This window comes from Crotalus tigris, unplaced genomic scaffold (assembly GCF_016545835.1).
Source record: "Crotalus tigris isolate CLP2741 ecotype Arizona unplaced genomic scaffold, ASM1654583v1 scf7180000017864.473447, whole genome shotgun sequence".
Classification (NCBI taxonomy): Eukaryota; Metazoa; Chordata; class Lepidosauria; order Squamata; family Viperidae; genus Crotalus; species Crotalus tigris.
Genome location: NW_024096685.1, coordinates 244,901 through 269,995, shown reverse-complemented (window position 1 = coordinate 269,995; position 25,095 = coordinate 244,901). Strand labels below are relative to the sequence as shown.

Genomic DNA, 25,095 nt, shown 5'->3' with positions numbered 1-25,095 from the left:
GCTGACTTTCTTCTTTGCCACTGCACCACACCTTGTACTGCCACTGGGAAGAGCCCAGCTGAACTCTGCTGGGGTTGCAGACTCATTACCAAACTGGAATGATTCGGTGGCTTCACAAGTGTCACAGCAGCAGGCACCTAGGAGACTACAGGTGGGCGATCCGGTCTGAGCAAGGAACTATGGACCTGGACGTCTCTGGGTGATTGCAGTGGTATGCAAGCTCTCTGGGCCACTGTCATACGAAGTGGCCTTGGACGATGGTTGTGTGTTAAGGCGGCACATCAATCAACTTCGCTGGAGGCTTCCCAGCAACACTTTCGCTCCTAGCTCTGCTTTTGGGGGGGGGGAGGAAGACCACGATTATGATCGTGGACCACAGTCTCTCCATGAAAGTGGGGATACACTGGCTCCAGAAGGGGGTTCTGCTTACGAGGCGGCTCCTGACTCAGGCACTGGGTCTATGGATTTGGCCAGTCAACCGGCACTACAGGCTTCTCCATCTGCTGGTCTTGGGCTCACAGGAAAGTGCTCCCAAGAGGGGTCCATTGTGGACTCGGAGAATTCCACCTTGCAAAGGCAGGCTCAGGACGTTGCAATGGTCCCGGGCAGTTGCAAGCTGCCCGGGACCAGACTGGCTGGTGCCGGCTTCGCGTGCCAATTGTTGCTATTTGGCCCGGGGAAGCGTTCTTAAGAGAAGCAGAGAGGCCTGCGAGCCTCAGTGTTGTAATGGAGCAGAAGAGACTACAATAAAGTCTTCTTGACACTACGAGATGTTCTGTGCTTATTTGCCATTAAGCTGAGGACTCAACACTGATGATGAGGATGGGATGCCTTACAATTAATTAAGAAGAATTGTAAGCTTACCCAGGAGTCCTGAGAGCAGCTAGGAAGACGGCGTTAAATTCAGCACCTGCCAGTACAGTGTCGCTGGAGGTAAGCTGGCTGATAGACCCCTTCCTTACAAAGGAGAAAATGGCGAAGATAGAGAAACTCTGAATTTGATGTCACGCACCCAGAAAGATGGGAGTCTTATGTGGCCAGAGTAGAAAACTATTTTAGAGTAAACCAAGTAAGAGAAGATGGCTTAAAGGTCGCTACCTTGCTGTGTGTTTGTGGTCAAAATGTATTTGAAATTGCTGAAAACTTAGCAGCCCCTGCGCCTCTTGAATCTGTCACCTACACAGATTTTAAAAAATTACTAAAAGAACATTTTCAGCCCAAGTTGTCTGTTATTGCATGGAGACATACTTTTGAACAGAAGGATCAATGGGCTGGTGAATCAGCTAAAGAATACATTGCAGCTTTGAGAAGAGCAGCTAAGCCTTGTGAGTTTAAAGACTTAGAAGAAAGGCCAAGAGACAGATTTGTATGTGGGCTTAGAAACAGAGACTTGCAACAGAGACTTTTTGCAAAGGAAGACATATCGTTCCAAGATGCCTTGAGAGAGGTTACTGCAGAAGAGGCAGCAGGTGAGGCAATCAAGAATATGAGGCCTATCAGAAGCACTCCAGAAGTTGTTTCCGTGCACCATGAGGGAGTCCAGGAGAGCTCGGAAGAGGATCCTGAAGAAGAGGTGGATCATCTCTACCCAGCCAAAGAAAGGAAGCAGAAGGAAGGCAAAGAAAAGTCTTCAGCTGTACCCAAGTGCTTCAGGTGTGGAGGTCGCCACAAGAGGACCGACTGCAGGTTCCATTCTGCAATCTGTAGAGCATGTGGGAAGCAAGGCCACATAGCAGCTGTGTGTCGGGGCCGTCAGAAGGTACAACCCCGAGAAGAATTGCACCTGAAAGGTACCAGGGTCCCAAGCCAAAATAGGGTGGGTTTCTGTGCTTCACGAAGAAGCATTTATAGGACAGGCACACACAAGCCACTCAAAAAGAAACTGTCACTTAAAGTGAAGTTGCAAGGAGTTCCATTGGTTATGGAACTAGATACTGGGTCTGCACTTTCAATTATTTCCATTCACACATTCAGAAAGATTTGCTCTAGCAGTGGGTTCCAGGCCAAGCTTAGGCCATCCAATATAGTTCTAACAGACTTTCAAAACTCCAAAGTGTGTGTTAAGGGGGAGGCCACCCTTAATATACAATATAAGGATTTTGAGGGTCCATTAGATCTATTGGTAGTTGGGGGTGAGCGCACGAGTCTCATAGGACTCGATTGGTTTGAGGCCTTGGGAATACAAGTTACAGGGCTTAACAGTTTGCAAACAATAGGTCTACAAGAAGTCTGCAAAGAATTTGCAGATGTCTTCAGCCCACAGTTGGGTACATGCGGATGATACCCAATTGTATATCTCCACCCTGTGTCCTTTCAGTGAAGCAGTCGACGTGATGTGCCGGTGCCTGGAAGATGTGAGGGTCGGGATGGGGGTGAACAGGCTTAGACTCAACCCTGACAAGACCGAGAGGCTCTGGGTCTTGCCCCCCAAGGGTCATCCTGATGGTCCATCATTAGTCCTGGGGGGGGGTAAATTTACCTCCCTCAGTGCAGGCATGCAACTTGGGTGTCCTCCTGGACTCACAGCTAAATTTGGAACAACATCTATCGGCTGTGGCCAGGGGGACCTTTGCCCAGGTTCGCCTGGTGCACCAGTTGCGGCCTTATTCGGACCAGGAGGCTCTACTCACGGTTACTCATGCCCTTGTCACCTCAAGACTGGATTACTGACTTCCGGTGGATCTGCGTTGGGCGATGGCGGCTACTTTCTAGCCGTCCTCCTGGGTAAGTGTAATGAACCACTATGAACAGCAGACATCAGCTGTTCAGCGGTTCAAAATCCCCCTCCCGGGCAAAGGGGGGGGGCAGAGGGTAGTCTGAATAGTGGTAGAGCCTCTTATGTACCCCCAATTTTTCTTTTTTGGGGGTGACAGAGTGCTCCCACGGAGTTCAGACTGTCTCCGCTTCCCAGCTGCTTTTGTCCTTGGGACAAAACAAGCCCTCGCAACCACCTCCGCGTTTAAAGTGATCTAGTGAGTTTTTTTTAAGAAGCGGACAGAGTTGTTTAGAGGATTTATTTTTTTGCTTTCCTTGACTTTACATGTATTTTAAATTTAAAGGTTTATTCTTTTGTTATAGTCTTTCTTTTTATTTTTTGCTTTTTGCTGAAAGGGAAAGTAAAATGGCGATCGGCAGACTTTCTAGTGTTTTTTTTTCGGGAAGCTAGAATGGCGATCGGCTTTTTTACCTTCTCTTTTTTTTCTTTCTTTTTTTTAAGGACTGGATGGATTTTAGAGTATTATTAATTTTTGTTGTTTAATTTTCTAAACATTATTGTTTTGGTTTGATTTTTTGTTTTGCTTTTTGTATTTTTAAAAGGCAGGCATTTTGTTTTCCCCCCCCCCTTCTTTTTTTCACTTTAACGATTGGAGTGTATATTCTAATTTCTTTTATTGATTTATTTTTTGCCTTTTTCGATTTTATTTTAAATCCAAAGGTTTATTGTTTTGTTTACAGTCTTTTTTTTCTACTATTTGCTTTTTTGTTGAAAGAGAAAGTAAATGGCGATCGGGAGACCTTCTAGCGTTTTTCTCTTTTTTTTGGGGGGGAAGCTAGAGTGGCGATCGGCTTTTTTTACTTTCTCCTTTTTTTTTTTCTTTTTAATGAATTGGATGGATTTTAGAAGTATTATTATTGTTTTGGTTTGATTTGTTGCTTTGTCTCTTGTATTTTTAAAGGGCAGGCATTCTGGTTTTGGTTTGATTTTTTGTTTTGCTTTTTGTATTTTTAAAAGGCAGGCATTTTGGTTTTTCTTCCCTTTTTTTCTCACTTTAACGATTGGAGTGTATATTTTAACTTTTTGTTTTGGTTTGATTTGTGGTTTTGTCTCTTGTATTTTTAAAGGGCAGGCATTCTGGTTTTTTCCCTCCTCTTTTCCTTCTTTTTTTTCATTTTAATGATTGGAGTGTATATCTTAATTTTTTTTATTTTTTTTTTCTTCTTTTCTAACTCCCTTTTTTTATTTTTTTATTTTTCTCATTATTTTAAAGATTTTCCTTTGAGGGAGTTATGATTTTCTTTTGAAGGAATTTTTGTAATTTTTAAGAAGGAGTAAAGTTTTTTTTTTTAAGATGGCTCCAAAGCGTCCACTGAATTTCACAGTTCCTAAATCTTCTGTGGCCCAGCCAACAACTGTGAAGGATATGCAACAAATGATGGGAAATTTTACAATTCAAATTCAGGGCAGAAATGAAAAAGATTTTGGAAGAAAATAATAAGATTTTGAGGCAAGACATAGTTTTGGCTCTAAAAGGAGTTGCTTCTGTTCTTGAAAAGTTGAATTCCCATGTGGAAGAAGTAGCTGAAAAAGTGGAATTAATGGAGGGGAAAATTGAAAGTATGGAAAAAGAAATGGAAAACGAGATTCTTATGCTTCAATATGGTCAAATGGAATATGCCTTAAGAATTAGGGGCTTGGAAGAGTCCTTGCAAGAAGATCTGAAAGAGATGGTTGCAAAGGACTTTGCTGTAATTTTGAATAAAGAAAAAGAAGGAATACTTAGTGAAATTGAAAAACTATTTAGAGTTAACTCTGCGGTGGCAGTACAAAAGAATTTGCCAAGAGATGTGGTAATTTACTTTGGGAAGAAATCTTTACGCAATGAAATTATACAAGCTTTTTATAAGAAGAGATTTCAAATTGCTTCACAAGATGTTATAATTTTAAAGGAGATCCCATCTAAAATTTTAAGAAGAAGAAAGGAGTTTGCCTTTTTAGCAAATGAACTTAAAATGAGACGAATTTCGTTTAGATGGGATGTTCCGATTGGAATGGTGGTGAATTACCTGGGAATATGTTACAGACTTAATACTGTTTCTCAAGCAAAAGATTTTTATACTTCAGTATTGGGGGTATGTTCATCTCCATCTATTAAGTTCAAGACTTTGGAAGAAATGGATGTAGAATCACAGTTTGAAGACTCTAAAATTGGGCAACCCCTGTTTAAGAGATCTCAACATGTTCAGATTGAGGAGCAGGAGACAACTTGTGTAGCACAAAACTGTAAAGAAAAGCAGCAACTGAAGAAGAGTAATGAAATTTCACACCTAGTGATTGCTGAATCTGTGGGAGAAGCAAGACCCATAAATCCTTTGGAGCAATCTTCAAGGATGGAAGGGTCATCTGAGATGAAAAAGGGGAAATTTCAGCCTGAGGGGCGTCAACAAGTTGAGAGGAAGGGGCAGAGGAAAATCTGTGCAACGTATAATTGTAAAGAAAAAGACCAACAGAATAAGGAGCTTAAGGAATCCCCATATGTACTGGCTTCTGAGTCGTTGGGAGACTCAGAAAATTTGGAGCAACTTTTGAGGACAGATCCTAAAGCATTTGTTTTAAGTTTTATGACGAAAATGGACAATCGAGGCTGACAATAATAATATCAGTATGATAATGAATGGAGAATGAAAATGGATAATTGAGATTGATAAGGACTGGGGTTTTTGTGGTTGCAACTTGTTACTGATGAAGATTTGAATATTTATTGTGTTTATGGTGGATGGAATTTCTTATAGTGTTTTTTGAGGGTGGAATTTGCTATAAACTGTCTATTTAGGATGGAATCTGATAAGATTTAAATGAGTATAAAGGTGTCTTGTTTTTTTTTTTCCTTTTTTAAGTTTTAAGTAATGTATAAATTTGTGTTTTGGGGGAGTTTATGAAAATGATAATAATATTTATGATATTAGAAGGATTGGAGTATATTACAATGTGTTTAGTGTTTTGGGCGGGATTTTTAATGTTTAAAGTTTTAAGTAATGTTTAGATTTGTGTTTTTGATTGACTATAATTTGTTTGTTCTAATGTTTCAAGTTTTGATTGTTTAAATTTGTGTTTTGGAGGGACTATAACTCGTTTAACTAAATGTATTTAGATTTGCTTATGATTTATGCTGACTTTATATTGTAGTTATAGATGTTTAAAGAAAGCAGTGCTTAAAATTGTGTCTTGGAAGAAACTTATCTAGAAGGATGGATAATATTATAAGTAAGATTAGAAGATTTTTAGAGTATATTATAATGTGTTTATTATTATTTTCTAGAAATAATTCATTTAATTTAAGGTTCTTAGGATTGTTTAGGATTTATAGGTGTCTTAAGTTTTATATGTGTTTTAAGTTCTTTTTCTTTTTTTTCTTTTGAAACATTTTGGATAAGCCTGTAATCAACTCTGGGAGGTTCAGGGGAGGGTTAGGGAGGTTTGGGGAGTTGGGGGAGGGTATGGGTAGGTGGGCGGGTTTGGGGAGGGGATTTATTTTGTAAAATGTTAAAAATTCTCAATAAAAAAAAAAAAAAGACTGGATTACTGTAATGCGCTCTACATGAGGCTACCCTTGAAGAGCGTTTGGAGGCTGCAGTTGGTTCAGAATGTAGCCGCGAGAGCGATTGTGGGTGCACTAAGGTACACCCACGTGTCACCTATCCTCCGCGAGCTGCACTGGCTTTCTGTGGGTCTCCAGACGCAATTCAAGGTGTTGGTTATCACCTTTAAAGCCCTTCATGGCTTAGGACCAGGTTACTTATAGGACCGCATACTGCCGCATAATTCTCAGAGACCGGTGAGGTCCCACAGATTGGGCCTCCTTCAGGTCCCGTCGGCCAGACAATGTTGGCTGGCGGGCCCTTGGGGAAGGGCCTTTTCTGTGGTGGCTCCGACATGATGGAATCAACTTCCCCCCGAGATTCGAACTACTCCCACCTTGCTGGCCTTCAAGAAAGCCATTAAAACTCTCCTGTTCCGGCAGGCCTGGGGTTGATGTCCCCGGGGGTGCTGGGATACGATTGGGACATGCTGTATGAATGCATTTATTTTTATTGTTATATTTATTGTTTTAATTTTGTACGCTGCCCCAGTTTCCTTAAAGTTGGACCCCACTGTCACTCCTATCAGAGTAAAAGCAAGGAGAGTACCTTTTGCTTTAAAAGGAAAAATTGATACTGAATTGGACAAATTGAATCAGCAAGGAGTCTTAGAACCTGTTGACTCCAGTCCTTGGGAAACTCCCATAGTCACGCCTCTTAAGGCTAATAGGGACATTTGCATCTGTGCAGATTACAAATGCACTCTAAACAAGGCATTGCAACAACATGCATATCCTGTACCTGTAGTCAGCCATATTCTGGCCTCCCTCAAGGGGGGGGGGCATGTTTTTGCAAAGCTAGATTTTGCACAGGCTTATCAACAGTTACCTGTTGATGAAGCTGCTGCTGTAGCACAAACCATTGTAACACACAGGGGGGCATTCAAAGTCAAAAGACTACAATTTGGAGTAAATGTGGCTCCTGGAATTTTCCAAAGAGTAATGGAAAATACCTTGAGGGGTATACCAGGGGTTTGCCCCTATTTTGATGATGTCTTAATTGCTGGAGATTCCACTCAAAATTTAGCTGAGAGATTGAGGGCTGTCTTGCTGCGGTTCAGGAAAACAGGCCTCAAGCTTAAAAAAGACAAATGTAAAATTGGGGTGCCTTCTACAGATTTTCTGGGATTCAAAATTGATGCCACTGGCATTCATCCTGCTGAGTCTAAATTAGAGGCTATTATGCAAGCTCCTAGGCTCCGGCCAGTCAGTACGATGGAGGGTCACCGGATTCAAGGGGGCATCTACATCCTGGTCTTCCAAGCCTGGCAGGCGAGCTCGCAGGCCAGGTGCCCACAACAGCCCTAAGAAGATCAGAGCGAGCAAGGGGTCCCCCCAAGCATTTACAAGACTATGTAAGGTTCTTGTCAATTCCAGGACAGGCCTAATAGTCTTGTGAAAAAATAGAATGTATGTAAGGGAGGCTTAATAGTTCTCTTGAACTAAGGGCACACTCAGAGTTGGGGTGTTTTGTTTGATAGAATTAAACAATATGTGATATTTTTGTAAATATGAGAAATATCATGACTGGGTCTGCCTGCGTGCAGGCATCACTGTGTTAGAAATAACAACATGCTTAACTGAACACATGTATATGTATGCTGCTATAAAAACAGTAAGTATTCACTTATTGTTTTATCCAAGGGGGGAGAGGTGTTATGTTCTGGGCCTGCTGAATGACTCAGCAGGCTCAGGAGGCTGTAGAAGGCCCAGGCAGACCATGTGGTTGCCTGGGACCAGACAGGCTGTCTCCAGCCTTATGAGCATGTACAAGGTAGGAGACTAGCCTTGCATTGATAGGCTGATGCTGTCCCTGCAAAAGGGAGTATAAAAGGGCCAGCGCCATTTTGTTTGCTGTTCTGTTCTGTTTGTGATCTCAATAAAGAAGTTATGTTTTGTTACTCCTGCCTTGCTTCAATGTCTCTGATTCTAAAACAGAACAGGTAGTTAATTTGGAGGGGCAAATTCATTTAAACCAGCATCATAAAGGACATTTAAATACTCATTCATCTGGGAAGAGGAATTATATGGTGCATCCTGGCTTTCGTCTGTGCTAGAATATCAATTAGCAGAGGATTTTTTTTCTTTTACAGTTTACATCATTTTTCCATTTCCATTTGTTGTTTTATTAATTTCATAAAGACTTGATATCTTTAAGTTGTAAAGTTCATTTTGAAGAAAGGGGCCGCCTTCCAGTGGTGGGATTCAGCCAGTTTGCACCACTACGGCAGAACCGGCAGCTAATTTTTTGTTGCCCAGGCCCAGGAGGGACTTCTGGAAGCAGCATTCACACAGAGAACCAGTTGTTCACATATTTGAATTCCACCACTGCCACCTTCCCTATAAGCTCTGTTGCATGTAACTAAGTGAACTTAAGATTTTACAGATTTTTTTTGTCAAGCCAAGGTTTATGCCCCTAAGATAATACTCTGAGTAATTAGAGACTTCACTTTTAAAGACCTTGGAATAGTAGTAATCAAGTGATGAAATATGTTTAGAAATTTGTACTGAGACCCTGGATTAGATAAAGATTGTTTTAGTTGGGAAAACAATAGAAACCAAAGAAAAAAAAGAAAAGTAACACTTTTTTGACCATCTTATTTGAAAACTGTTGTGGGTAGTTATATTATCCTCATTCTCCTGTCTATTTCCCACAGAATCAAAAGCTAATCTTGCAATAGGAGGACAATAACCACTATCTGAGTGGAAAAGAGCCTTCAAATTGGTAACAATTGAGTTACATATGAGGATTTGTGATTGAAATACTGCGTAAAACTAATTTGAGGGAAGAGGACCCTATTTCAGGTAATTCTTGTAGACGTCTGACTTCTCAGGGGAAAAAGCATTACTTCAAACTTATACTTACTACAAATTCTTAACCTAATCATTGATTACACAAGATTCTGAAAGTGCCCTATAAGAGATCAAACAATGTAGATCTAGACCTGCAGAACAAGAGGAGGAGAAGCACTTGGCATTGTAAAACTGACCATTGTTAACAGGTTTTTACCTAACCCTAATTATTTATACATTTTGTCTTTGTCCCTCATACAAGGGCTTTTACTCTAGCATGACCATCATCATTATAAGCATCATCATGGTTAATGCATGATCATCACGGTCTAGCAGGAAGATATAGCAACCTTGCCTTCCAGGACTGGATTGGTCCTTATCTGAAGAAGGGCATAAGTGTTCAATCAGTATCTCAGACTCCGCTCAGCTACCCATTGTACTATAGTGTCACTCAGAATTAATATTGCTTCTTATAAACCATTCCAACTATATAACGTAATGGTATGTTGAGAATTTACAGAATACTTTAAAGAAACTGATAAATCCTCAGATACCTCAAAAATGTTGCTCAGTTATGAGCATGAATTACATGATTATTTTCATAATCAGAACTGTATTTTTTTAAAAAATGAAATGGTTATGCAAATGTTTGGCAAATAAAACTTGGTAAAAATATGCCTTACCACATAAGGGGTACTTCAAGATTATTCCATCAGATTTCTACCTCTTCAGCAACTTCACAATAATTAATGAAGTGGAACTGACACATGGAATTGACACCTATGCCAACTGAACAATTATTTTATGCCAACCATACAATAATGGTTCTGTAGTAAATTATATACAGAACAGCATTCATTTTTAAGAAATTTTTGAATCTATTTGTGTTGCATCTATTTCACATATATTGTATACTGGCAAGTATTTTTTAAAAAGTTTGCTGTTAGCATATTACAATAAAACAGCAAATATGGTATTAAAAAGCTTAAAATACCTACTGTAAGATAAAATTATATGAATATGGCAGGCATTTTTTTAGTTTTTTTCTTTTATCTTACCTTTACAAACTTTGCAACATCTTTTAGATAAGGATATTTGTTGAGACTCAGGACAGTTCAAAGCAGGACAATTCAACTCCATTGTACGTTGCATTTTGTAATTCTGTTGAATCAAGATCATTATTTGTGTTGGCTATGAACTATATTTTTGGCATAATTATATCATTCAATAAAAATACAAGTACATAATTAATAACCAGTTGTATTCACATTAATCATTTATACAGAACTATTTGGAATCTCTTGGTTATAAATCATTTTTGTGCTATTTATTTTTATTGATTCACATGGATTTGTTAGTCAGATGTCATCTAGTTCATCACGCTGTTTGTCATATATTCAAATGTCATACCTAACATATTTGTGTGATTTTGACAGAAGTAGAAAGTTCTGAAGGCTGATAGAGTTTTAGTATGTCTGCTTATCTTAAGTATATAAAGCCATATGCCTAGCTAACTGAAAGAGAATTGGGAGTTCCCTGATTATTTCAGGGTTCTTTTTTAAATTCAACTAATCAAACTGTGTATCTCTATAAAACCACATTCTAATTTGGCTGCCCAAGGCATCTCCCTCAAACTGAAAATTGGAAGCCCCAGCTATTTATTAGCAAATGTTTATTTCCTTCCCTCTAAATGTCTGTCACAAAAAAGGCACCTTGCTGAGTTGTAATTAAAGAAATCATTGTCTCTATATCCAAACTCTGAGTTGATTGTAACTGGTAATTTTAATGCAAGGATGGGTTCTGATGATAAGCCATTTTTTCTTTACATTTTAACTTTGATGTTTTAAGCTTGTTCCACAGTATAAAGCCACCAAGAAAAGGAGATAGAGGTTGGTCTAATTGATTATTAAAAAATGATCTATAAATCTTAAATGGCTCAGTGCCTGGCAATCCAGAGGGAGGTCTTATCTTCCATTGACAACGGGCACAAACACAATAAATTAATTCTCCTACTTCATTCACTCAGCATAACAGCATTCATTCACTATTAGCTTACTACTAGTACTAGGTTAATTTCTCAGAGCATATTAGAGACTATTCAGTTTAGGCACCCTCAAATTGAATTGTACAACACACACACACAAATGTTCTAACTATTCTAGCTGTTAAGGTCTAATGCCTCATCTGTTCAGAACCCTATTCCTAAAGTTTCCTAATTCTGCTTTGATAAAGAATGTAACAATAGCTAATTTTTCTATGAGCTATGCTACTGAAACTTCTGCCATGTATTGTTGCAGTCTCCTTTTAATAACTGTTGCTCTGAGTGAATAACTCTACGGTTGGTTGAGTGCATAACTGAAGTCATTAAAAAGAATTGAGAAAGATAAATTATATTGAAGAGGAGTCTCTGTTAACTCTGCTATTCTCATGCATTAACTTAGTTCTTTAGGATTCTCCTTTTGTCATTAACTAAACATAAAATAGCTGTAAAGATACAACTCTGCAGCACCAAAAATTATGGCTTGAGAAAAGAATAGGACAACAGTTCTAACCCCTCTCCAATTCAAGAGTGAAGTTGGACAAATTATGAACCCAGATCTAAAATTGATAAAAAACCTTTCAATAGAGGGTTAGGGAAAAAAATAGTATATTCTTCAGAATGCTGCTATCAAACTATGAAACCTACTGTCTTTAGGGCCACTACATACTTCTAGCTTGACAACAGTGCGGGAGAGAAAGAGGGGAAGAATTTTGAGTCTACAGGTGTTCCTTATCAATGTGAGAGCAGTAGCCAGTTGAAGAGTTGTTTTGGCAAACTAAAGTTTCTTCTCATAATAATTACTGGAAGATATATTAGACAATGTGACCTGAACTGTCAGAGAGGGGAGGAAAAGTTTCATTCTTTCAATTAAGTGCTTCCCACCATTTTCTCAGAGCTAGCTTTATTTCCATCATACCAGTTTGCTAATGCCTAATAAAGAATACATTAGACAATGCAATGTCTCTGGTGTTTTGCTTTGTTTGGCTTTTCAGTCACAACTTGACACTAAGCTAGCTCTCTAAACAATTCCAATTGCACTAAGGGGTCCTGAGTCCCTACACCCTCTGGTAGCCTCCAGAGAGTTAGTGAAGACTCCTGATGCCTGAAACAGAGAAGCCGGCTGGAGCCAGATTGGGATCAACCAGTGAGACTCCAGCTGGGCCCGAAAGCTGCTTCGTAACCTCATCTTCATAATGTCCTAAGTAGCAAGTTGAACGTAAGGACCCAACCCCAAGCCTGGAATGGACGAGTGGAGCGTTCAACCAGCCGAGTTGGAGAAATGGTGAGAGGAGTTATGGAAAGCCGCTGCAGCCAAATTCTCATTGTACTGCCCTCAGCCCAAATGGGGCAGAGAGCTGGAATGGTGGGAGTGAGGAGCTTTAGAGGAGACAGACCCAGGGAGCGCTACTTGCCAAGGTGTGGCAGTCAGTCGGTGGAGCAACTGAGGCAGAGGTTTAGCAGCCTAGAGGTCCATGGAAGAGAGCCGGTCCCCCAAAAGGTCTCAGCTCTGTTCCTGGCACCAGCACCAGCCCCTTTGCCCTGGCACTCAACAGGAGCAGCAGCCATGGGGCTGGGAGAGCAGTTAGCCCACAGCCAGGGTTACCTCCCAGTCCAGGACAAAGAGCCTATAGCCTGCCACTGATGCCTCCTCCTCAGCCTGAGGGGGGCAGATTGGTGGCCACTACCAACCCCAGGTATGGGGTTTGTCCATGGATGTACCCATATGGTGGGGTCTGGATGCCTGGACCCTGGCCAGCACCAAGCCCACCTACACCCCCACCACTGAAGGCAACCTTTTATGGGAACCCTGAGAAGCTGGCATTCTTCCTCAATCAAGTCTGGACCCACCTCAACCGACATGGAGAAGATTACCCTGATGATGAGGCCCAGGTGGATGTCATGGTGGTCAACCTCGAAGGGGAGGTGGCAGAATGGGTGACAATTCTCCATGATAAAGGCACCCCCAAATTGGCAGATCTGGGCTCATTTCTTTGCGGTCTCAGAGCCCAATTCAGGGACCCTGTGCAGATCCAACAAGTGGAGGTAGAGGTCTGCAAGGTCAATCGGGAGTAGACCCATGACTGAGTACATTAAAGATTTCAGGAGGATTGTGGGAGGCTAGGTACTGGCCAGAGCAGCTCTTCACCCTATATTTCTGAGAGGGGCTTAGCTGCAACCTGTTCCACGTGTGTCTGGCCTGAGGAATCCCAAAACGACTTGGTGACTGGTACCAGCTAGTCATCACTGTGGAATTAGACCTGGTGGTCTTCAAGGACCATGGGGGCTTTGGATCGCAGCTTAAGAAAAGCAAGAGAGGCGTGCTTTAGGGAGAATGCCACCAGCAGCAGCATCCCTTGTTCCTGCAGGACTGTCTGACTGCACCTCCATAAAGTGCTTTTGCTGTGGCCAGGAGGGTCACATGACCGTGATGTGCCTGGCACCAGCCCCTCGGGTGGCTCCCGCAGCCCCAATTCTTTTAAAGCCAAAGAAGCCACTGAAGAAGGGGAAGGAGAGCAAAGGGGATGGAACTCTGACCAAAGAGAGACCACTGATGATCCTTTATGATAGCAAGAGCAAGGGCATGGATGACCCAAAGGTGAGTGGATCTATCAACCACCTTGAAGTTAGGGTAGACATCAAGGCACCCCGCTCAAGGGCGAGGGGGATGGTAAAGACCCTCATAGACTCTAGCTGCTCCCATTGCCTAATTAGTGAACCTGCAGTGCAGAGACTAGGATTACACATGAGGAAACCTATGAAATTCAAACAGGCTGATGGCACGTTGATAGGAGGCAAGGCCACTTCCCATCTAACAGAGCAGATACAACTAGAGTTGGAAGACCACCAAGAGACTATTCATTTTATGGTTGCCACAAAGATGGCAGAGGACATGATTCTGGACCTGGCTTGGGAGAAAGCCTCAAAGCATATGATTATGAGGAAGCAGGCCCCGAGCCCCCCTAACAAGGGAAAGGGGCAGCCCGAGAAGGGGGGGAGAAAATCCCTGAGCACAGAAATCCATCCTGAAGGAGTACTGAGGCCTCATGGAGACATTCAGCGAGAAAAAATGCAATGTCCTCCACCCTCAACATCCCACAGACTGTGCCATCAAGATCCTGCCTGAGGCGAAATTCTCTAAGCCAAAGATGTATTCCATGACTCTGAAGGAGATGAAGAAGCTGAGGGACTACATTGATAGGAACCTAGCGAGAGGGTTTATTCAGGCAGCGAAATCTCAAGTAGCAGTACCAGCACTCTTTAAGTAAAAGAAAGATGGGTCGCTGAGACTATGTGTGGATTTCCATGGGATCAATGGTGTGTGTGTGGAGAATATGTACCCCCTCCCTCTCATGAAGTACATGCTAGGACATTTAGCCAAAGAGAAAGTCTTCATGAAATTAGACATCAGCGAGGCATACTACCAAGAGAGAATTAAGGAAGGTGATGAGTGGAAAACAGCCTTCAACTGCCTCCTTGGTAGCTATCAATTCAAAGTGATGCCATTTGGACTACAAGGAACCCTTGCTGTGTTCATGCAACTCATAAACGAGGTGCTGCATGAGCATCTTTATAACAGGGTTCTAGTGCATCTTGAAGATATCCTCATTTACAGTGAAACCATGAATGAGCATGTGAAGCTTGTGCAACAAGTGCTAAAAAACTATTGAATGCTAAATTGTACACCATGCTGTCAAAATGCGAGTTTCACAAATCTAGACTTGGACTACTGTGTGTCGTGCAAGGGAATAGAGATGGACCCGGGAAAAGTTAAGTCCATCTTGGAGTGGCAAGCCCCTCACACCCGCAAGCAACTGCAAAGTTTCCTGGGGTTTGCCAATTTTTACAGGCAATTCATCCCCTCTTTCACCAAGATTGCCCTGCTGATCATGGAGTTGTTAAAGACTGGAAAAAGGGGGGATAAGCCCCAGCCAAATCAGCCCTTGAACTAGTTGATGGAATGCCAAATGGCATTTGAAAGATTGAACGGGTTATTCGCCACTGAACCAGTGCTAAAACACCCAAACCCCAAAGAGTCTTTCGTGATCCAGGCAAATGCCAGTGATATGGCTGTGGGAGCCATCCTCCTCCAATACAGTGGGGAGGGAAACTTATAGCTGTGCACGTACACATCTTGTAAACTAAATGAAATGGAACTGCAGTGGACTGTGTGGGAGAAAGAGGCTTTGGCAGTACGGTGGGTGCTACTAACTTTGAGGCAATTCCTGGAAGAAAGCAAAGCCCCCTTTGAAGTGTAGACTGATTAAAGAACTTAGAAGCCCTGAAAACCCCCCACAAACTTTCTCCTAAGCAAGTCAGATGGGCACAGTATTTCAAAAGATTTGATTTTGAACTAAAATACATCCCATGAGGGAAGAATTTCCTGCATGCCCCAATACAAAAGCACCCAGCAGGAGGTGGTGAGCTCTGTCATTCCTAATAGGCAGGAAGCAGCACAAGTGACAACCAGATGGCAGTAGAAAAAGGGGAGCTCAGCCCCCCCCCACACTGATACATTTGCATAACAACTGAAGCAAGAGCTGGAAACAGATGCATGGTTTGTGGCTTATCAGAAAAAGCTAACCACGAGGGAGGGGTTGGTGTGGAAGGGGGACAAATTATATGTCCCACACCACCTGTAACTACAAGTCCTGCAATGCAGCCATAATGCTAAGTAGGCAGGCCACTTTTGGTTCCTGAAGACATTGCATTTCGCAAATTTCAGTTCTGATAGCCAAAGATGAAGAAAGACATTGAGAACTATGTGGGAAGCTGTGCTGTTTGTGCAGGCTAGCAAAAGACTATCAGAGAAGAGTCCGGGGCTGCGGCAGAAAGTGGCTGACCCGACCAGACCCTGGGAAGAGATAGCCATGGACTTTATAGTGGAGCTACCTGAGAGTGGAGAGAGCACTGTGATTTGGACTGTAATAGACCTATTTTTCAAACAGGCACACTTCATTGTCTGTAGTGGCCTCCCCTCAGCCCAGAAATTAGCAAAGATGTTTTTGCAACATATCTACCAACTGCGTGGAACACCTAAATGCATCATTTTAGATCGTGAGTGTCAAGACTGATTCGCCTTTCACCTAGATTTTCTCTTTTCTCATAACTTGACAATGATATGCAGGGGGAGGTGTGGTAGCTAAGCAACCAGGAGCCCAAGGCCAGGTCTCAAAGGAGAAATGGACTGTATCCATAACAAAAAAAATTATTACTATTGGACAATGTGAACACACGGTGGGTGGGGGTGAGGGAGTCTATCATTTAACTAAGTATGTTTCCAAGCAGCAACCCCAGAGCTGGTTTCACTTTCTTCTGTGCCAATGTGGATTTTTCAGTAAAATATTATAATCTTGATAAAATCATGTCCCAGGAGTTTCTTTTTCTGGAAATGCCTACTGGACAGTTGACAGTGGGGTTCACTTTACTCTTAAGTTCTGGAAGGAGTTTGTGAGAATGATTGGGTCCTCTCAGAGGATCAGTTCTGCTTTTCATCTGAGTAGGAATGGATCCGTAGAACAAGCTAACACCATAGCAGAGCAGTACCTGTGCTGCTATGTCAACTATCAACAAACAAATTGGGCAGAGTTGTTCCTATTTGCAGAGGTGGTGTATAACAACACAGTGCACAGCAATACTGGTTTCACTCCATTTAAGTTACAACAGGGGTGGAGTTCATGCCAATACCAAAGTGCCCATAGAAGCCTCCCTCTTTGAGCACTCTAAGCGATTGGGTGGGTTCATTCCAAAGGGTCTGGAGCAATGTGAAGAAAGCTTTAGCTAAGGCAGCCGAAAGTCAGAAAAAACAGGCAGATAAGAAATGAGCTCTGCAGGAGACGTTCCATGTAGGGGATAAAGTGTATCTGTCTACAAAGTATCTTAAGCTGATACAAAGTTGCAAGAAGTTAGGGCTGGAGTACATAGGTCCTTTCCCAATAGTGAAAGTAGTCAATCCAGTGACAGTAGAGCTAAGACTACCAAGGTTGTTGGGTAAAGTGCACCTGGTATTCCATTGCAGCTTACTGAAGCCATTCAAGGAATCCACACTGAGATCAGTAGGGATGACGGCTCCTGCCCCAATAGTGGTAGAACAGGAAATGCATTATGAAGTTAAGCGAATCCTCAATTCCAGAATCCACCAGGGGAAATTGCAGTACTTAATCAATGGGAGGGTTATCCAATGTCAGAATCTAGATGGGTAAAAACCCAGCACGTAAAAGCGGATCATTTGGTAAAATGATTCCACATAAAATACCCCTGGAAGCTGGGACTACTACAAGGGAGAGATTAGCAAGCATTGATGTGTATTCTTTTTGTTTTCCAGGTTCCCTTTCCTTCTTAGGGGGGGCAACATGTCAAGCTATGAAACCGACTGTCTTTAGGACTGCTGCATGCTTCTAACTTGCCAACAGTGTGGGAGAGAAAGAGGGGAGAGTTTTGAGTCCACAGGTGTTCCTTATCAACGTGAGAGTCGAAGCTGTTGAAGAGTTGTTTTGTCAGACTAAAGTTTCTTCTCGTAATAATTACTGGAAGATATATTGGACAGTGTGACCTGAACTGTCAGAGAAGGGAAGGAAAGTTTCATTCTTTTAATTAACTGCTTCCTGCCATTTTCTCAGAGCTAGCTTTATTTCCAACATACCAGTTTGCTAATGCCTAATAAAGAATACATTAGAGAACACAATGCCTCTGGTGTTTTGCTTTGTTGGGCTTCTCAGCCGGAACTTGACAGCTGCCAAGAAAAAATGGTTTGGACTGTGAAATTTGTGTTACAAAACTAATAGTTATTGCATTCGGAAAATGGGGGAGACTGTCAGATTGGACCTTCTAGGAAAATCTACAGTTCTTCTAGCCAACAATAGTGCATCAAAAAAGTTTTCATGAAAATAAGTGTAGCTGTATTTCCAGACCAAACTTCCTGGAACATATTTCTCTTTAAATATTCCCAAAACATTGCCTTTCATTAGTATAAAGGAAGTTGCTAGAGTGATAACACAAATCTCATTATCCTCTAAGAGTGAACTCAATAATTCATTAATGTAGCAAATATTTTCTTTATGTAACATTCAAAATATATTCCCCTCATCTTTTAAAAGAGATCTAAAACTGTTCTGAAAGAATGCAGCTCTACTTTGTATAGGATGTGCATCAAAATTAATGGCACTTAGGATACTTAAGTTTATTTCAGTGGAGTTACCCTTATTAAATATTGTATGCAATTTTTAAGAAGGATGTTCCACTTGAAAATGATATGGAAAAATGTACATCAATTTGAAAAGCCATAATTGTCACTTTTATAACATCTTCTAAAGTTTATTTACAAAGTTGGAACAAATTACAGGGGAAAGAGAAATTAAAAGTAATCTTACCTTGCATTCAAACAGAAAACAGACCTCTGAGCCTAAATATACCGATTTTCTTTCTCCTTCAAAATAGGTTTTGCCTTCAAATACACAGATTGCTATAAAGTTAAAAAAAAACAGAACAATACTCTGGTACTTAGATTCTATATAATTATACGATGCTCCAAGGTATGTTTACACCACATAACAGAAAACTCTAGGTATTAATCATTTAAATATCACTTAGAAATATAGTAATTCTTACTAGCAGCTAGAATTCGTTAATCACTATTGCATTTTTATGTGAGGGAATGATTATTCAGGCTAGGATCATTCTGTTTTCCTCTTGTTGCCAAGCAAAAGAGACAGTAAATTTATTTACTTAAATAGAAATAAATATTTACTTTTACAACTTATATTTAAACAAGAACCTGTTAAACCTGAATCTATAAGCAAGTTATTATTGGTGTCTTAATGAAAATGTAGGCAGTATATACTTCATTTTATTTTAAAGTTTGCAAAACACTTTTGAAATATAAATAGTATTATGTATTCTATTTATGTATACATATATACATAATAAGCATATGATTTAATAAGCAACAGAACAAGATGGCTACGAAGTGTACAATACATGTTTATTCCCTCCACCCCGCTTACCAAGTAATATAATTAATATTCTAATAAGATCATGTCTTAAATCACTCCTGAGAAAATACCCTGAGATTACATAAACCTTGATCCTTCAATTAAAAATTAAAAAATCCTACTTAGATATGTTTTAAAGTAATCCATAAAATTAGGTGATAGGAAGAAAAGCAGCAAATCTGATTTGCAACATATAATTAAATAGTCTCTGAGCATTACTCATAACCATAATCTTTTTTTAAAAAACAATTTTTATTATTTTTCCATTTTACATCAATAGAAGCTTAAGATCCAGCGTGGAGATATGGTGGTCAATTACAAAGAGAAAACAATAACATTATATATATATAATTCACACAATATTTCTTAAAACTTCCCTCTCTATCTATGTAGAAATTATAATCAATTAAATTCAAATAAATTCATTCATTAATATATCTAAATATAAATTTCCTTAATCAATAAAAACTTTCAACTGCTCAATATCAATATAATAATCAAATTAATACACTCCTATAGCCAATTCATTCTTTAATATGTTGCTATATATAAATTAAATGCTTAAATCAGAACCAACGCTCTCTATCTATTTAAATTATTGGAATTTCATTAGTACATTTCTAACATATATTTTCATTAAGTATATTGCCAAATATAAATTTCATTAGTCAATAATCTTTTACAAAAGCTCCTTATCTAGCCCAAATATCCTGTTTTAAATTTTATTAATTTTTCCAAATATTTAAATTTAAGCTAACCTAATTACTTAAGTATTTCAGGGCTCCCAAATTTCTCTTATTCAAACATATTAGCTCCAAAACTAAATTCCTACATTTCTCAACTATATTTCTATTCTTTTTCAATAATTCTCCAATTATTAATTCCATCTCATTCCAAAACAAAATCCACAAATGGGAAAAGAAAAAAAGAAAAATATACACACAGAAAAAAGAACACATATTCATGCTATACTTCAATATTAAATTCTAAATCATTTCATAATAACCTCCCATTTAGCACAAACCAAATCCAAAATAGTCCAAGTCGCTGTAAAACCTTTACCATCCATAATTATCATCTCAAATTTAATATTTATATCTTATTCTGGGTTTCCTTCTATTCCAAATAGGTTTCCATAAGTCGAGTCTCTAGTTCCGCAAATAGCTCTCCCATTGTCTCCTGCCACACTGTACATAAGAGCAAGAGATCTCCCATTATCCATTTTCTTAGGCTGGTATATAGTCATTCTGAAAAGCTCGTGCCAAAACTTAATTTCCCATCTTTTTCAGTGTTGCATAAATTTTAGTTGGAATCCTTTTTTTGGTATGGTCCCCTTTAGTAAAGTTTTGCTCTTCTTCCAATAGTTTTTCCTCTCTCAGAAAGTCAAATGGTATCTGCAAATCAGCTTGACCTTTCGAATTAAGCTCCTCCATTTCCATATTATAGGACATCTGACCATTTATATCAAGGCTTATTCCTGGTATTGACTGCAAATCCAACTGTACATTTGCTTCTTCCGTCTCAGTAAGCTGAGAGCAAGTCTTTTGAATACAAACTACAGTTTCATTTAAAGCTTGTGCTTGACTTTGTCAATGTAAAGAAATCTCCTTTTTACAAGCAATTATCATCTCCATGTTTTCTAAGATTTTATCCAGAATATATTTATAAATAGAGTCTGAACAGGTTTCCTCCATTTTTATCGTATTTGAAGACATTCTCTTTTTGGGGGGAGACTATATTTAAACACATCAATATCCATCTCCTCCCAAGTTTCTTAGTCTATTTCCTTTATGCAAATTCCAAGAGAAAAGAACAACAAAAAAAAAATAGCAAGAGCGATATGTAGTTTCAGCAGAAGATGTCCCCCAATGAGTACTCAAAGTTAATCAAATAATCAGTCTTTTCAGAAAATATAAAAAAATAAGAAAAAATAATACTCTCCAAATGCATAGCCTCTTAAGTCTCTCTAAAAGAAAAATTGGGGGGGGGGCTCCAATGTATTCAAAAATAGAATCAGCCATTAAAACAAAAATAGGTTTCATTCTTTTCTTAAGCTTCTCCTCCCCCCATTTAAAATGCTGCTTCAACAAAAATGGAAATAATTCCAGAAAAAAAAATTTTCACAGGAAAAAAAGAAAAGAAAATAGAGGTAAAAAAAATCTCACCAAATCTTCCATGGTGGGTCTGCTTGCTTAGATGATCTTATGGTTTACGGTTGACACAGCTAAATGATCGGCCATTTTACTGGCCAATCTTTACCCTGTCAGCCCAAAGGAGATACTCGGTGCACAGAGGATGCTGCCGCTCCTCTGCAACTATACAAGAAGCCTCCTCAATGGTAGATGCTCCTCCAGAGAGTCTTTTCGACCCTCTAAGGGGTCTACCAGCAGGGGAAACTCAATTGGCAAAGGGACGATGCCCTTCACTTGACCGCACCGCCACAAAACCGGAACCAGAAGCCCGGGAATTAACCATAATCTTATTGTAAGGAACCACCTCAGCTAACACTCCAAGAAAGCAGAACTCTTGAAACAGACATTGTCTCAAAAGAAACTTTTATTAAGGGTTAGTGGCAGTAGGGAAGTCAAGGCGAGATCTGGGGAAAATCCTGCTTAAACGGTATAGTTAAACTAGCAATTTTCCTCCTCCCACCGAAGTCATAATGTCCATTTGAAATCCAGCCAATCCACAGGTGGCATGATGTTTGGGTAGTTGGCACAGTTGGCACACATCTCAAGGTCTTCTCCAGTTTTGTTTCTCCATAACTGTCCCCCTGATAAAGGAGACACATTCTTCTCTCAAGCGGGTGGAGGCAGGAGAAAAAAAATAGAAAGTGAAAGTTATCCCAAGGGAAAGCAAATCCCCCACCCTCCCAGAAGAATGGCAGGCCCCAAATAAAAGCACACATATAGGAAAACAATAATGGTTTGGGGATCTGACATATAGTCCCCCTAGAAGAATGGGAAATCCACATAGAAAACAGAAAAAGGAAGGGGAAAACAAACAATATAGACATTTCAATGAGGTTTATCAGGATATTTAGTATGAAAACTTTGAGAAGTCTAAAGTCTAAAAATTTGAGAAGTCTAGGGGCCCTAACATGTTTCTTGTACACCCATTCATTCTGGGTGGAAGAGAGATTCTTCCATGCTACTAGATATTTTGTTACCCCATGATGTGTATGAGAGGGCAAAATGTCTTTGATTTCAAAGTGCTGTTCACCCTCAACCACGATAGGCATGGGCACCTGAGGTGCAGGAGGCCTAAGGCTAGAAGTAACCTCCGGGTTGAGTAAGCTGCAGTGGAAAACAGGGTGGATTTTCCGTAGGTTCTTTGGCAAGTCCAATTCAACCGTCACAAGGATTGATGATGCATTTGTCAGGAAAAGGTCCTACAAACTTAGGGCCTAATTTCTTTGAAGGTTGTAAAGATTGCAAATATTTAGTGGAGAGGTTTACTCTGTCTCCAACTTTATATGGGTTTTGTTCCTCCCTTTGTTTATCAGCTTGAGTTTTATAGGCTTCCCTAGCTTTACCTAGAGCTTTCCAGACTACTGGCCAGGTATTCTGTAACTGTTTAATCCATTCCTGCAGAGAGAGGATTTCAGGCTCCTTAGTAGGGAGTTCAGGCATAGCCATGAATGTTTGACCATTAGCTACTTGAAATGGAGTGAAATCTGTACTGGAGTGCACAGCATTATTATAAGCAACTTCAACAAATAGCAATAAGTCTGATCAATTGTCCTGCTGATAATTAATAAAACATCTCAGGTATTGTTCTAGAACTGAGTTCAGTCTCTCTGTCCCCCCATTCGTTTGAGGATGGTGGGAAGATGACAAGCCTTGACTAAAACCCATCAAGTCCAGAAAGGCTTTCCAGAACCTAGAGGTGAATTGAAGCCCTCTGTCTGAGATTATGTGTTGTGGGGCCCCATGAAATTGATATATGTTTTGCACAAAGAGTTTAGCTAAATTCTTTGCAGTTGGGATCTTGGGACATGGAATGAAGTGAACTTGTCTAGAGAACAAATCCATTATGACCAAAATTACAGTGTTTCCAGCACTTTCAGGCAGTTCCACAATAAAATCCATAGAGATCTCTCTCCAGGGTGCTGACGGATTGACTACCAGTTGAAGCAGTCCTGGATATTTCCCTTGTTGCCATTTAGCTGCTGTGCATGTGGGGCAGCTGGCTACATAGCTTTCTATGTCCTTTTTCAATTGCCTCTTAATGAGATGTAAAGTTTTTACAAATCCAAAATGTCCAGCAGTTTTCGAGTCATGCCCTGCTTGCATTACTTTAAGTCTTAAGGCTGCTGGGACATAATGTTTTTCTCCAATCCAGGCTAATCCATCTTTTACCAGACATAGGTTACTATGATTTCAAAACCAGTCATTGGTTTCTAACGAACTTTTAAAATTCTGTAACAAAAATTTTTCCACAAGGGCCACAGGTCTCGACTGGGCCCTGGTGGTTGCCATGGCTGCTAATTGACGAAGATGTAAAAATGGTTTAGTCACTTCTGCTTTCTTGCTGTTACATTGTGGTAGTCTGGACAATGCATCAGCCAAAAAATTCTTTCCCCCAGGGAGGTAATGGATAGTGAAATCAAAATGATGGAAATGTTGGGACCATCTTGCCTGTTTGGGCGAGAGTTTCCTGGGAGTTTTCATCACTTCAAGATTCTTATGATCAGTCCATAAGAATACCAATGGTATTTTACTCCCTTCCAGGAAATGCCTCCAAGTAAGGAGGGCCCATCTTACAGCATAGGCCTCCTTCCAAGCTGCCCACCTTTGCTCAGTTTCTAATAATTTCCTAGAGGTGTAAGCACAAAGTTGCAACTATCCTTCATTATTTCTCTGTAGTAAAACTGCTCCCACAGCCACATTGCTGGCATCAGCTTGGATTATAAATGGTTGTTCTAGGTCTGGATGTTTCAAAACCGGCTCCACAGAAAAAAGTCTCTTTAGTTTTTCAAAAGCTGCTTCATACTCTCCTGTCCATTTTAATGGTTGACTGGGCTTTGGCTTATTCCCCCCCCCCTCGGGTTTTTAACAAGTTTGTGATTGGGAGAGCAATCTGTGCAAAAGATGGGATGAATTGTCTATAAAAGTTCACAAATCCTAAGAAACTTTGGAGTTGTTTCCTGGTTTTTGGAGGAGCCCAGTCCAAGACTGCTCTCACTTTCTCTGGGTCCATCTCTACCCCCTCATTGGATATACCATAGCCCAAGTAATCAATATGATCTTTGTGGAATTCACACTTTGACAGTTTGGCATACAGTTTGGCAGAGCGCAGCTTTTTTGAGTACCGCTGTGACTAGCTTAATGTGTTCATCTTTGGTTTTGGTGTCAATAAGGATATCATCTAAGTAAACAAAAACTCCTTCATACAGGTGCTCACGTAGAACTTCGTTGATCAATTGCATGAACACTGCAAAAGGAGAACTTTAAATTGGAAGCAACCCAATGGGCAGTTGAAGGCAGTTTTCCATTCATTCCCTTTCTTTATTCATATGCGATAATAAGCTTCTCTCAAGTCTAGCTTGGGAAAAAAATCTCTTTTGACAAGTGCGCTAACATGTCTTTCATTAAATATAGTGGGTACATGTTTTCCATGCACATAGCATTCAGACTCCTATAATCTATGCATAGACGAAGAGAGTCATCTTTCTCTTCTCTGAATAATACAGGGGCTGCTACCCGGGTCTAGCCGACTCTATAAAACCCTGCTCTGAATTCTTTTTTTTTTTTTTAATTGAAAATTTTTATAAGTTTTTACAAAAAAACAGAAAAAAATACAACAATACAATACAAAAACAGAAAACAACATATACAAAAAACTAAACATAACATCCCCTTCCCCATCCCCCCCAAAAAAACACCCCCCCTTCCCCCCCTGAGCTTCCCAGAGC

At 40.2% G+C, this 25,095-nt stretch overlaps 1 protein-coding gene across 8 annotated transcripts in view; it reads right to left on the bottom strand.

Annotated features, from left to right (window-relative positions):
• LOC120308080 (protein NEL-like) overlaps positions 1-25,095 on the bottom strand; it is a 374,605-nt gene that overhangs the window by 168,438 nt on the left and 181,072 nt on the right. For all 8 annotated transcript variants that reach the window (XR_005556738.1, XM_039343560.1, XM_039343562.1 and 5 more), the window contains exons 10-11: positions 18,558-18,649; positions 10,208-10,310 (exon numbers count right to left, since the gene is read on the bottom strand). Coding sequence is in view for 7 of the 8 variants with exons in the window: in XM_039343560.1 (XP_039199494.1) it covers positions 10,208-10,310; positions 18,558-18,649 (195 nt within the window). In the remaining variant the exon portion in view is untranslated. The remainder of the gene's footprint in view (positions 1-10,207; positions 10,311-18,557; positions 18,650-25,095) is intronic.